Below are 14,921 nucleotides of genomic sequence, written 5' to 3'. Positions count from 1 at the left end.
TCACTCTTTCTTCCTAGTCTGTCTTTGTCTGGAAGCTCATCTGAAACCTGTCCACCATGGGTGACCCTGCTGGTATTTAAAATACCGGTGGCATAGCTTCCAGAATCACAGCAACTCACAAGCCACCACAGTACGACAAACTGACAGATGAGTGGTGGCATTCACCTATAATTTCTTTGTTTTGCCTGATTTCTTTTAATCTGCTTGTTAAGTGCCATTGAGTTGATTCTGACCCATAGTGACCCTGTCTAGGGTTTCCAAGGAGTGACTGGTGAGCTTGAACCCCAACCTACCTTGTGATTCAAACAACTTTGCAGTCTGGCGTATTAACCCACAGCACTACACCAGGACTCCCTTTAATATGCTTAGAAGGCTGTATTAATATATTGTTCAGTGGTCTATACTTTACAATTCTACTGCTTAAGTCCAATCGCTTCCCCCGCCCCAAACTTCCCACATAGCCAGATTAACCTAGCTGAGCTGTCACTGAGAGCATGCTCCTCTATAGACTACAGCCCGGACTCTCCAGCCTGCCACTTGAGGCCTTCAGTATGTCAGCGTGGTACCGTGCTCTCCTTATGCCTACTTCAGTACTCACACCTTTTGTGCTATTCAGGGTAGAGCCCTGTCATTTCCAGAATACACTCCATAGCCCCCACTGGTGTCTGTTCTTTCTGTTCATTTTCTCTGGCGGGCCCCCCACTTACCCCTGCTTTGCCTGTTGAAATACTCAGGGCCTTCCATAGGCTGCTGTCTTTCCACATATACTTTTATGAATCTCTATGCCTTGGAGTCTTGGTGTGACGCCGTGGGTTAATGCACTGGACTGCAAGGTCCATTTGAATCCCAAGGTCAGCAGTTCAAACTCATGAGCCACTCCTCTGAACCCTATACAGGATTGCTATAGTTCAGAACAGACTCAGCCGCACTTGACAACAAAAACAATGCCTTGGAGAGAAGGAGGCTCTTTGTCTTTGAGGCCCAATTTTGCTTGTATCTCTCTACCAGTATACACTCCTCCAACTAACCTGCTATCCCACATTTCACATTTATGACACTGGTGGTGGTGTTAAGTGCTTTTCAGTCACTTTCTGTTTAGGGTTTCAGAGAGCAGCTTGTGAGTTTGAACTGCCAACCTTGCAACCTTGCAGTATAGTGCTTATCCTACAGTGCCGAACCAGGACTCACATTTATGACCATATTGTTGTTAAGTGCCATCAAATAGGTTCTGACTCATATTGACCCACTATAGGGTTTCCAAGGAGAAACTGGTGAGTTCGAACCTCCAACCTTGTGGTTCAAACTGACCTTGCAGTCCTGTGCTTGTAGTATAGCACCACACACAAAATCACTATCTGATTATTTTGCACATTCACAGTATCATACACCTGGCGGTAGCGAATGCCAATGTACTGGGGACAGTAACACTGACAATTATGTAGTGATGTACTCACCTTCCACTTGATTGATCCTCTATTTCCACATAATACCAATTCTTACATAACCACTTAACCATGTTGATAAGTGAGGGATGGATGTGTATTACAGTTCACAAAAGCACTTAATGAGGTTTTTTTCTTGCTAAGGCTGCTAACTTAGAAATCAAAGTAATATGCATCTGTTTCCTGAAATCCCATAGCCTTTGGTAATAAGGTTTTACGTTCATACATTGGAAGAATATATTTTGGTTCCTACTGTATCTTGCCTTAATCTAGAACACTTTTATAGTATTTGCACATCATTTCCTCATGGTCCTTTTCCAGTGGTTGTCAGCCTGTGAGGGAAGGTCTGACTCAGGATTCATGCATGTGTGCAGTGGAGACCCTGAGGAAGAAGTCCCCTCTGTCAGCCCTAGTGTCCTTTTATAAAAGTACTTCTTGCTTATCAGATGCTTGAGCATGAAATGGTCTTTTTAATTTTTTGTTTCTAAGAAGGGACAAGATAATGTACAAGGGAATTTCAAAAAGTTCATGGAAAAAATGGAATTAAAAGATAATGGAATTTTTCCGCGAATTTTGAAGCTCGCTTATATAATGTAATCTGCACAAATAATTAAACAAAATCTGTGTTTTCGCAAATCCTGATCTGGTGCTGTAGGATAAGCACTGGATTTCAAGGCCGGCGGTTCAAACTCACCAGCCTCTCCTCGGAAACCCTATACAGGGTCGCTAGGAGTTGGAACTGCCTCTACAGTGCTCAACAACAACATAAAATACCTCAGTGTTTCTTTGCCTGAACACAGACAATAGCTTGCGTAGCTTTCCATCTCTTCCAAGAGTGTATGCCCTAAACTTCATTTTGTCCTGGACGTTTTCTACTCCCATCTTAGCTGAGAAACTTATTAAATAAGTTTGGTTTCTGGTGACCTTGCTACAAATTATTAGTTGTCATGGAAACATGCAGAGTACAGACAGGGCTTTGTGGTGACCGTATATAGCATTGGTGGTGGTGGTGGTGGTGGTGTACTGTGCCGTGCTGTGCCGTGGAGTCAGTTCCAACTCATAGCGACCCAGCATAGGGTTTCTGAGACTGTAAATCTTTACGAGAGCAGAAAGCCTCATCTTTATCCCACGGAATGGCTGGTAGTTTCGAACTGCTGACTTTGAAGTTAGCAGCCTGACTCGTAACCACTACGGTACCAGAGCTCCTTACCCCTATTTCAGAATGTATTGGTTTAGGAGGAAAACAGCTCTGGAATGGGTTCTGCGTGTGCATTGTTGGTGTTAATAGTTGGCCTTGAGCTGATTGTAACTCATAGTGAGCCCATGTGTGCAGAGTAGAATTGTGCTCCAGAGGGTCTCCAAGGCTGTGTGTGACATTTTCTCAGAAAAGGTGGACGGTCAGGCCTGGAGGTGGGTGTAACCATCTGCACCTCCAGGGCATGAACAAGGCATACATAATTACCCCTGGTTACCTTCTGTTGCTTTTAGAAACTCTATACAGTTGGTTTTAGAAACTATATATATATAATGTTATTGTTGTTAAGTGCCATCGAGTCGGTTCTGATCCATTGTGACCCTGAGCAGGGTTTCTGAGGCTGTAAATCTTTACAGGAGCAAAAAGCCTCATCTTTCTCCCGCAGAGCAGCTGGTAGTTTTGAATTGCTGACCTTGCAGTTCACAGCCCAGTTTCATAACCACTACACTATGAGAGCTCCATATATGTATGTATATATGTGTGTGTATATATATGTATGTATGTATGTATGTATGTATACACACATACACAGTAGGTTTTAGAAACCCTGTATCAGTTGGAACTGATTCCATGGAACTTACAGCAACAACAACATACAGGGTTGCTATGAGTTGGTACAACTCCTTTGCATACCGCCACCACCACTAAGCTGCAAACCAGAAAGGGATGTGCAGAGAAAGGGCATTGCCTCCTTGTACTTGGAGTTGAAGTTGCCAGGGAGAGCAATGTTTGTAATGGGAAACTATTAGTAACTACCCTGGGAAATGAGGTCTTGAATGAACGATAACCACACCTTGTGTTTTATCCACTGTCTCCCTCTGGGGAGCAGAGCACTTTATAAACATTAACTCTTTTGCCCTCTGGGCACCTCCACTTAAAAGGTAAATAAGACTGAAGGCTCTTTCTTCTCCAATATAGATGAGGAAACATCAGCCCAGAGAGGGAAATTACTGGACCAGAGTCAGGTGAAGAATTAGGGTACCCCGGGGTGTTTGGAGTCCCAGTAACCTACCGCCACAACTGTGGTAGCCACCAACCCCAGGAGACACACTTCTCTCCCCTTTCTGCTTCTCTAGGAGCGTGGGGGCTGGGCCTTTTGTCACTTATGTGGACTGTGAGCTGCCGCAAAGACAAGCAGTTGTTCTCCAGTGCTTTGTGCTCCTGTCTAAGAAAGAAGAAATCAATACACACTTTCTCATACATGCACTTGGCAGCGCTCTGCCTCCTCTTTTCCAGTTCCTGATCCTGTGGAGAGAGGCACAACTGGGCGGCCAGACAGACTCACTAGCTTTCAGGTGAAGAAATGCAAACTGCTCATTTTGCACTTAGCAGTCAAGCTTTGCTTTTTAAGACCGGTTGTATAACCTGCCGACATAATCAAATTGCTGACTTCCGGTTACTAGCTGGGGCAGTGGGAGCACAATCTAAAGGCACAACTGTGCCTTTCCTAAGTTACCTTAACAAGCAGGTAAATTCCAGAAGCTAGAATGCCTGGCCAGTGCTCCCGGGGAAAGTTTAGCTGGCAGATAGATGTCTGGGGCAAACCTTCCCTTTCCCACATTTCTCCGATTTCCTTCTAAAGAGAAGAAGGAAGTTCTTTGAAGGATATTCTTAAAAACCAGAAAAGATTGACAGATGGAGGGTGGTGATTTGCATTTCATCAATTAATATATGTAAAGTATCCAAATGAGAGTCCTATTTCAGTGCAGCTTTTATGTTTTAATCAGAAACTGTAGCATTGGTTTTTGTAACTTTATCTTTTAGCATTAAACACTTCAGTGTAGGACATGAAGAACTAAGAATGTGCAGTCATTATTAAAAGAAATACAGTACAGGATAGTCATTCAGGTTCAGTCTGACTCCCTTGGAGTGATGTGTGGGCACAGGGACACGGATGATTAACAGGGTCCGAGGCTGAGAGAGAAGAAAGGAAGGGTCGAGGACAGAACTGTGGAGAAGGCATTTGCTTCTGAGCCCCAGGAGCACACGAGGGAGGAACATTTCAGGACAAGCCCAGTGTCCGGTAAGTATCTTTGTATTGACGTAGCCTGAGCTGAGCCCCTACCTCAGTCTTAGCAAGTGTGCACCTTGTGTGGGTTTGCTCTGTCATTGCTGCATTGATGTTTAGATTGGGACTGGGTTTAGAAACAATTAAGTGTCCCAACTTAATACCCAGTAACAGCAGAATGCATTGTGGGAACTCTTGTGGATTAGCAAGAAATACCCTCACTAATTTCTGTGTGGTGTGACCTCCCTAAATGTAGAAGTTGAACTGAAGCTGAAAGATGAATTATCTGTGGCCCTGTAGGCCCTGGGTCGCTGGCAGCGGGGCTGTATGTGGATACAAATGTAACTCAGTGTCGGGCTCACCTTCGTTTGGCTGGAGGAAGTGATTCACATCCAAGCAGTGAAGCATCCCCTGGCTCTTAACACGAGCTGTTCAAGGGGCTGCTGTTTGAACAAGGAGCTTCATCTTCCTGAAGCCAGCAGTCACAAAACCGCAAACACAACACCGGCCAACTCTATTGCCAGGATCACTGTGGCTTGACATGAATATTAAACATCTCAGCAAGGCAGAGCACTCTGCAGCCCAGCTACAGAGTAAAAATAAATAAAAATAAAGAGAAAACCCTGTTAAAAGCAGTGAGATGATTTGTCGTCTTTTCTTTGTGAGGCCATTTGTCTTCTCTCGCATCAGATCTGTTAAAAAACAGTCAAACTGTGAAAGTGGAGATCATCCCAGGAATATGGTATATTAATGCACAGGGAAAAGGTGGCACCCCTTTGGTCTGAAGAGGCTCCTCCTGTCCCCCGCCCCCCCCCTTTTTTTCTTTTGCAAGTCCACCAAGGTAAATTATTTTTCTTTAAAAAACAAAAAAAGGCTTGAAGCTAGTAGTAGGGGGGATAACAGTTTCCAGTGTTTTTCTTGCATTGTTAAAGTGAAGTGAATTTGTAACTGACTTGAAGAAGGAGGGCGTGCAACTGAGGCACAGACCTTCATAAATTTAAGCCTAGTTCCTCTCGCCTCTTTATCCTTCTCCCCACCCTTTCAGTTTCTTTGTTTGGGACCTGAACCTGCTTCTTTGAACGTTTGTAAATCTCCTGATGTTTAGGAGACAGACCAGAGGCCACATGTCACCATCTGTAATTTAAAGCTGTAGGGCTAAAAGCATTTGCAGGTGTTTGAAGGACCTAGTTCTGACCTGACCAAAGGAGCGAATTGAAACAGACCTTTTAGAGTCTCCTTCAAGCATGGAGAGGATGGCGATGAGAGCAGACACTAGGAAATTTATGGGCACAGTTTGCTTGAAGCCATGCAATAACCTGGACCACTTAGAAATGAATCGTCTGCTGCCACCTTGTGGTAGAATTGGGCCGGTGCAGCACATTTTGGAGCATTGTGAGGCGCTCGGCCTTGTCTTGATTGGAGAAGATGTGCCTTGTGTGTGGATTTAAATGATTAGGGAAAGGGAGGGTATTTTTTCACTCGATATCTGTTGCTTTTCTAACTTGATCCTGGTAAGAAATCAGTCATGATAAAAGGCTGCCTTCTTTTTTTGCTTGACTTCTTTGGTGTTTTGTTGTATTCATATGGAACTGACAAGTTTCAGGAAAGAAGCCTGCTTCTGTTGTTGGGTGTGTTTGGAGAACAGCAAAGGAGAATTCAGCACTGCCTTTCTGCTACATTCAGGAATCTTGAGTTTTCTACCCCTAGTTTTTGCATGCCATTCCAACAAAATAGAAGAGCTGTACCTTTCTCAGACTTGGGTTCTCTCCCTAGCGATAGAGGCTTGTTGAGAAAGGATGTGTTGCATGCCTCTCAGCCCCTTCCTGTGACATGTAGGTTTACACTGTATCCTGTGGATAGAGCATAGAGCTATTGCATTTCTCCAGAGAAACATTTGTCAAGCATCTTCCTCCCATTTGTAAAGTCCATGCTACAGAACAGCACAGCTTTGGGTTAGAAGAAGCAGAAGGAATGAACAATTAAAGAAAGGTACCGTTTTGTCTCTAGTGTGAGTTGGGAGCAGACTAGGAGAGTTCAGATGGGTCCTTTGACATGACCCATGGGGCCTACCTTGTTGGCCACTCTGTTTTCACTCTGTTTGTCATAATCATAAGTGATTAAGCTTTTCATATAATGGGAACTTGGTTTTATGTTTTAAAAAGATATGCCACTATCTTACTGCTGAGGAAACGAAGATTCAAAGGGGTGAAGTAAATTTGCCTGAAGTCAGAGACCTACTAAGGGTGTGAACCAGAAGTCAGATCCAACTCTGACTCCAAACAGCAACCTCTTCGACTCTCATTTAACAACCATACTATATATCATATAAGGAGCTATGGTAGTGTAGTGGTAACCTCAGGATCAGCAGTTTGAAACTACCAGTCATTCCACAGGAGAAAGATGAGACTTTCCGCTCCTATAGATTTACAGCCTTGGAAACAGGGTTACTCTGAGTAGGACTCAACTCCATAGCATACCACCACCACCACCACAGGTTATATAAAAGTCTTATTTTAGGAGTCCCAGTGTGGTGCTGTGGATTAATGCACTGGACTGCAAAGTGGTTTAAACTGCAAGGTCAGAGGTTCAAGCTCACCCATTGCTCCTCAAAAACCCTATACAGGGTCGGTATGAGTCAGAAGTGACTTAACAGCAACCTTTTTGAGATTTCTATTGAACTTTCACTTCTCATTTGATTAAGTATCTAACATGAGAAAACGGTTATTGATGATCTCTAGGCATTTCCAAGAGGAAAATGGAGTGGTCTTCTGTCATCTCTGCAGTGACCTGGCTAGTAGAGTGGAGACGCAGTTTACTGGGGACATGCTTTATTTCATACCAGTGGTTTATTCCAAGTGATAGCTGATAAGAGATTTTTCTCAGTAAATCTTTGGAGTGTACCTGGCATCTTGGTAGGCCCAGAAGAGAGAGACTGGAAACTCTCTGAAGGCAAGGAGAGGTCTGGATTCAAAATAAAGGAGGGGGTGTCGTCTGGCCCTGCCTGCTTTGGACAAGAAGACTTCAAGCTTAAGTCACAGCAGAAGTGGTTGACCTTGACAAAAACAGATCAGTGAGCTGAGGAACGACATCTAGTAGTTGAAGTACTGTCACAGAAAAGAGTGAACACTCTGGATCCTCTGGTGGCTCTGGAGGGACAAGGCCCAGGGGCGTGAGGTACAGGAGGTAGAGCCGGGTCCAGCACTGGGAGGATGAATGCAGCGGCTGCCCTCTACAGAGTTAACTGGACGTACGCTGTCCCAGGACCCCTCCTAGCTTGGCTTCATGTCTTTGTAACAAAATCTAACAAATTTTTTTGTCCATTAATTATACCTTTTGTTATACCTTGAAGCCAGGGACCAGGCACCACTAATGCATGTGCATAAGCTTCCACAGTGTTGATAAATTGTTTCCAGAAGCTTGACATGCACCAGTAACATGACAGATAATTGTCAAGAGTAGACATGTGTCACTCTTGCCATGCTGGCCTGGCCATTTCTGTGCCGACTCCTCACAAGGACTCTTCTGTGGTTAAGAGCCTGCCTGCCATGAGCAGGGATGAAATTTGACTCTTCCTTCATGTGTTTTCTCAGTTTCCTCTGATTTCTTACATGTATATGCAAGGGACTGAGTGACATTCTGGCGAGCCACTGCCGTGCAGGGCAAAGTCCTCTTTCCTTCAGGGCAGACAGAGAGGCAGGCAGAGCATTGAAAAGGAAAGACTGGCTAGGGTATACTAGGGGATGCCTTGGATCTCTAGAGAGACACTTACACACACATGTGCATGAGACAACAAATGCACAATTTCAAACTAATCAAAGAAAAATAATATGTATAATTTGAATTTGGAAACCAACACTATTGTCTTTGCTGGCACATTTGGCGCACCGGCTCAGAATCCTGATGTGTAATACTTGCTTGGAGAATATGATGTACTTTTGGAAGCTGTACTGGCCTCTTTAGGGAGCAGCGCAATTGCTTCCTGCTTCCTGCTCTCTGCCTACCTCTGGCTATGTGATTGGGAGGTGCAGCACCAAGGATGTCTGAGAGGCTTGGGGTTCTGGACTGAGGAATGCGGTGTTCATTTCCTCTGGTCTCCCGGATGCTACAAGCTACAGACCTAGCAAATTAAAAGGCCCACACAGACCATTTGCAGGTTTAATATACTCCTGTGTGCTGGTTTATCCAAATAGCAGCCTGGAAGACAATGATCTGTGTTGTATGTAGTCCGGTGACGAGTACACATGTGGAACTAAGGGCACGTGTCTGTGGACACACACCCCACCCCCGCCCTCATTTCACGTAGAGCCATTTCAAACCTCACTCACCACTGAAGCCGTTGGCTTTCACAGCTAGCTAGACTGGACACACTAAGTCTCTTCCGAAGAATCACATAATAAATAAGTCAGATCCTTCCACACACACACACATTCTGTCTTTATGGAAAATGGCTGCTAATCCATGATCTTTTTTTTTTTTTTTCCAGAAATAGGTTTTATGATAATATAGTAAAAATATTAAATTAGAAAATGCCTCACTAAGGGTTATAAAACCTACTACAGTAAAGATAGGTAATTATCCCCTCTACAGCCTAAATGACAGTTTAAAAGAAATAAAAATATTAGTGCTCATTACTTGCTTTTGTAGGTTGTAATAAAGGGTAAGTTACATTTTAATTCAAGGAAGAGCCCTTACTATGGACCTTCTACCTGAGCTCCAGGTCTTGGGAATGACTCTCTGGGTTATTCTCCTGCATGGACCCAACATGAATAGGTCTGCTACAGTGTGCCGCTCACTGGTCACTGAGATGAGAGTTGGGGGGTGGGGATCACAAGGGTTGGGGGAGCATTGCAGCTCAGTGACTCAAATCTTGATTCTTAATGTGATAAGGAGGAGGAATTAGGTATTTAAAAAAAAGCAGTGCCAAATTCAGTATGCATAGTCATAAGGGAACCTCAAGTATTAAAGTATACACTTACCCTGGAGAATTGGATGGAGACAAGGTTAACCTGAAGGATTGATAGTTTAGCTTCTCTGCATGGCTAACGCCCTGTGAGGAAAACCGCTACAGGGAAAACCTTCCACATGGCGGAAGGCAGCTGACTCAGGCCCGTAGTGACTTTCTGTTACCTGCTGTTGGGTTTTACTGGTGTTTGTGGGGGTGGGGTAAAGGAGGTGGCAGGTTTTGTTTCTTTTCAAATGCTTTGACCTTTCTTGAAACGTTGATACAGACTAGCACCCTTTCTGGGTTTGAAGAAAAGTTCCTTTCCCTTTGTTCTTACGGGGTGCTCCAAGGCTTTCCAAGGAGAAAGTAAACACCTCAGATTGGACTGCTCTCAAGGGTGGGCCCTTGCTGCAGACTGTGGTGCTCTGGTTAGGCCCCTGTCCATTTCTGACCGGCTATGGGACATTGTCCTGTAGCACGAGAACCTCAGGACACCAAACACAAGGTGGTGGTGGTGGTTACATGCTGTGGAGTCAGTTCGGACTCATAGCGACCCTGCATAGGGTTTCCAGTAGCCGCTGGTGAGCTTGAATCGCCAACTATGTGGCTCAAACTGACTTTGCAGTCCTGCACATTAACCCACAGCACCACACCAGGATTGTTTTTAATGATCTACCAGCTGGTTGTAGATCACCATATGATAATCTATATATCAGAATAGAGTTGATTTTGAACTTTCTTTCAAAAAGTGATATTTATCTATACAAACAAAAAGAGGGAGAAGTTTCACTTATTTCATCAAGAGATGCCTTTTTCTCTCAATAACATTGTTTTTAGATATTTGTTAAATTTTTAATAAAATTGCAATGAATTGTTGTTATATGTGTTTGTTTTATCCTGACTGTAGTTGTAATGATAACCCATCCATAAGAAATTTTTTTGTCACTTAGAATCTTGTGGTTTCAAGAAATTAAACTTTTTTATTTCAATTTTTTTAGTTTCAAAAAGATGATGTAAAATTTCCAACACTCAGAGAGCTAGCTCATATGTTATTGAGAATGATGATGGTGGTTATGTGCCGTGGAGTCAGTTCTGACTCATAGTGACCCTGTGCAGGGTGCTGAGGCTGTAAATCTTTATGGGAGCAGAAAGCCGCATCTTTTTTCCGAGAAGTGGCTGCCAGGTTCAAACTTGACCTTGCCATTTGCAGCCCACTCATAATAGGCTAGACCATCAGGGCTCTTTTCAATGAAAGGTGATGAGTATTAAATCGGTGTAGCCTGTCGACACCACTAGGTGCATTGGATTGTAAAAGTTCGTATTAGCAGCATTCTGTTAACGATATCCTTCGTGACTATTTACTTCTAATGTATAAATTCTTTAGGCCATTTTTGTGAGAAGATATGCATTGTTTTATATAGTTCTTTGAGAGGGTCTGGGGCCATGGGGCCTCTGGAAGGACAAAGGACTGAGGCCGAGTCTCTCAGACTTGGAGTCTCCGAAGGGGGGGTGGTCTTCATCCTTTTGGCACTCATGGGCCCTGGTGAGAGTCCACTTGTAGTGGAGAGAGTAGTTAGAGAAAGGAGCAGAACAGTTCCCGGGGTGCTGTAGCTATACCCCTGGGGAGAGATGGGACAGTCTGTGTGCATGGAGGGTAAGCACGGTCACCCGTTGGTGCAGAGGACGATGTAAGAGGTGCAGTTACTTTGGAATTTTTATTGGAATAACCCTTTATTCACATTCTTCCTTTTTGTCTTAACCAAAAAAAAAAAAATTTAAGCACCTAGACCACTTAGCTTTCCAAGTTGCTTTGCTGCGAACAGCTGCATATGTTTGTCAGCTTTGCCCACCTGAGTGTGAAATGATGTTCTATCAAAACATGGGTTTCAGCATTTCACTCTCTGCTCCTGACATGTGAACCCTGCTGCGGACAGTAACTGCTGCTTCGGCCCAGGCATTTCCCTGATATTGCGGTGGACTGGAAGCATTTGCTCAGTGGTAATGATGGGGTCTGGTGCAAGCAAGCAAGGCGAGCTGGGAAGGGTATGATTGTGGAGGGCTAAATAGCCTCTCGCCTGCGCTTCTTCCCCTCACCCGATGGAGCCTTAAAGGCATACTGTCCTTTTTGTCGTGATGACTCTCTCGCCCTTACCGCCTTTGTGGAATGGCTAGAAGACTTGTCCTTATTGGCAGACAGTGAAGACTTGCCAGGGCCTTGCTGGCTCTCAGGAGACAGAACTGATGATTTGTTTGCATGTGGCCCTCTTGCAAATTCAGCCCATCACTAATTTGCATTTGTACTGAAGCTACCTTCTGCTTTGTATGGGGCCTGGTGGAGGAGACAGAGCCCACAGTGAACCTGCCTCTGTTTTCTGTAGGCCTGGAGCACTGGGCCGGTTGGTGACCCATTGATTTCCTGACCCCTGGGTTGTCGCCACCATGCCTGTGGCTCCAACAGAGGGTTAGGTTACATTCTTAGCTCCTCGGGTTTCTTCTGTAAGATTTTTTTTTTTTTAATGTTTTATTGTAAATTATATGATAGTTTACATGGGAGAACTTTAGTTTTACATTCATTCCATCCTAGATCATCTCACTGCCATGATTCCAGTCCCCTCCATGCATCATCAACCACCCAAAGGGTATATCCCAGAAACCCGCCCCCTACACTTCCCCCTCCTCCCCCCAGTTTTCAGCCCACAGTCCCTTTCCCTCTCTGGGTCCAAAGTCCCCAGTTGCTTCATCACTCCACGTCATCATCTCTATCTCTATCTCAGGCATCTCAGTTTCTCTGGGTAGGATCCCGCTCTCGGCTCTTCTCCGTTGATGGTCCCAGAGGCCTCCGCGCCTATCCTGGAGAATTAATCACTCCCTTCCTTGTTACAAAACTTCTATCTTTGCATTTTCAACCCTCATCATCCATCCTGATATGCATTATTCACTATAGTACAGTACAGATACACCATCTGTATCTCCTTTCATCAGCTCCGCCCAGACAGATTGAATAGTACCTACTGGAGATTCTACCTTCCGCCATGCTCCCTAGCACCAGGTTCCCTCTTGAAAGCTTGTAAGCCAGTCACTTCTTGCCTTTGTAGTCCCCCCTCTCCATTTGAGTATCCAATGTCCAAGCTGCCCTTCTCCATCCACTCTGTGTGTGTGTGTGTGTGTGTGTGTGAATGTTTCTTTCTGTGAGCATTTGTTCCCTCTTTTGAATCTCTGCTCCATAGGTATAGGTCAAGTTCATCAGACTGTATCTCTTCTGTAAGATTTTTTACTTGTAAGTTTTGGTATGTTATTCCTGTTGCTGGGTTTTCTTAATTACAGTGAATGCTACTTCTGCCCAAACCTAGTAGTAGGGTACCTTCAAAAAAAAGACAAATTTAGCTTTTGTGTTGATGTCTTACTGAAACAAAATAGCTACTGGGAGAGTAGTTGGTGAGCTTTTTTTGTAGGTCAGATTTGTTGAGGCTTGTGCTCAGATGATAAGATACTTAATAATAAGAATGTAGGGAGCCCTGGTGTGGCATTGTGGGCTAATGTGTCAGACTGCAAAGTCATTTGAACTGCAAGGTCGGTGATTCCAGCTCAGTAGCTGTTCCTTGGGTTGGAATTGACTCGACGACACTTAACAACAGCAAGGCTATATTGTGTGCTTAGATCCTGAAACTGTGAAACAGGGTAGGTGCTTCACCCTAGTCCATTACTTTAGCCCTGTGAGTATCCCCAGCCAGGATGGCTAGAAGACTTCTATGTCCACAAGGGAAAGTGTTCTCTGGAGCTTCTACCTCAATTACAGGAGGAATCCTGCCCCATCGCCCGCTTCTAGATTTTCCAGGCCTTGGCAGCTAAATCTGGCCAGTTGTTTGTGGTTACATTGGCTTTCCTAGTGGGAGCCAAGTCTGGGAATGGTTTACTTTCTTTTCAAACCTCAAAATTCCTGCATGTTATGCCTCTTTTTTTATTTTTTTAAGTTCAAGCCTAACTTTAGAAATACATTAGCCAATCGGATTATCTGTTAGATTGACAATAGACACGAGGGCTGGGAGTGGGAAAGAGCCTTGGTCCTACTCCTGCTCAGCTGCACTCGGGGTCTTAATTGGAATCTTGTTGTTGGGTCATTTTCATTGTTTTTCAAGTACTGCCTAGTCCAAGGAAATGTATGAAAAGTAAATTATATCTCCCTACAGCCCATGTCTGATTGAATCCTCCCTCATTGTGTGGCAATCTCATACATCCTATTAAAATATTCAATCTTGTTTTCTGACTTGAAGAGCCTGTCTGTAAAGGGCAAACGTAGAGAAAACCCATTCCCTGGAGACAGGGTATCCAGCCACCCTGGGGGAGTTACACATCTCCATGCTGTGCTGTGCTCGAGCGGCTTCCGTGGCTCCTTCCTGCTTGTGAAGACGCGCTGTGGGTGCATTTTCCATTACACTGCCGTGTTTTCCACGGAACAGACATATTGGGGTATTTCCCAGCTTCTTACTTTCCTTTTAACCTAGGAAAGGTAACCAGTGCGTTAACCAATTTGTTTTGTTTGTCTTTCAGGACAGAGCTGTATCGCTCTCTTTTTGGCAAACTCAACCCTCCTGGTGACAACAACTGAGATTAAAGTGCCCATCTCTTTCTGCCCTGGGGCCCCCAGCTGATGGCCACAGATGGAAATCACCACCTCTCTTGTCTTCTTGAGGCCTCGAGATAGGACCTCCACACCCCTCAGTGCCTCAGCCAGGTTGACTGGCTGGTCAGTCCCAGATGGAGGTGCCTTCCTGCTGCAAACTCATGGCGTCGATCGAGCCTTAGGGAAAATCCCTGGGAAGGTGTTCCGTTCAGAACATTCAGAACCTGTGCTGATAGACCCAGGAAGCCTGCAGTCAAGCTTCTCTGTGTACAAGTGTGCTTACTAGCATGTCCTTTGCTCCTCACCAATAAAGTCTCCTTCCTGTCACTGCCTGGTTTCTTCATCTGTGTGGTACCCAGCACAGCACTTGGCTCTCAGTGGGTAGGCTGACAGGTTGTTGGGAGGGTTTTCTTGTGTTTTTTTCTAGCCAGACAGTCTTACTGGTTTCACAGAACGAGTGATACTGGGGTGCGACACCATTCTCACTGGGTGGACCATGTTCAGTGATGTTGCCCGGCTTCCAAGAGCAGGGCATCTCAAGTCCACTTACTGTACTAGGAGGCTTTATGACTTGGAGGTTGTGTCTAGATTGACTTTTCTTTACCCTATTGTGTTCCTAAACAACTTTGTGGAGATTAATTCTGGTATGAATC

General features: G+C 44.6%; 1 protein-coding gene across 1 annotated transcript in view; it reads left to right on the top strand.

Annotated features, from left to right (window-relative positions):
- Positions 1–14,253, top strand: part of AATF (apoptosis antagonizing transcription factor) — a 139,920-nt gene extending 125,667 nt beyond the window's left edge. The window contains exon 12 of the mRNA XM_006833627.1: positions 14,196–14,253. Within this exon, the coding sequence (XP_006833690.1) occupies positions 14,196–14,253 (58 nt within the window). The remainder of the gene's footprint in view (positions 1–14,195) is intronic.
- The last annotated feature ends 668 nt before the right edge of the window (positions 14,254–14,921 follow it).

The sequence above is a fragment of the Chrysochloris asiatica genome, unplaced genomic scaffold (assembly GCF_000296735.1).
Source record: "Chrysochloris asiatica unplaced genomic scaffold, ChrAsi1.0 scaffold00007, whole genome shotgun sequence".
Taxonomy (NCBI): domain Eukaryota; kingdom Metazoa; phylum Chordata; class Mammalia; order Afrosoricida; family Chrysochloridae; genus Chrysochloris; species Chrysochloris asiatica.
Note: the sequence above shows the minus strand (reverse complement) of the source record. Positions and strands in the feature narration are given on the sequence as shown.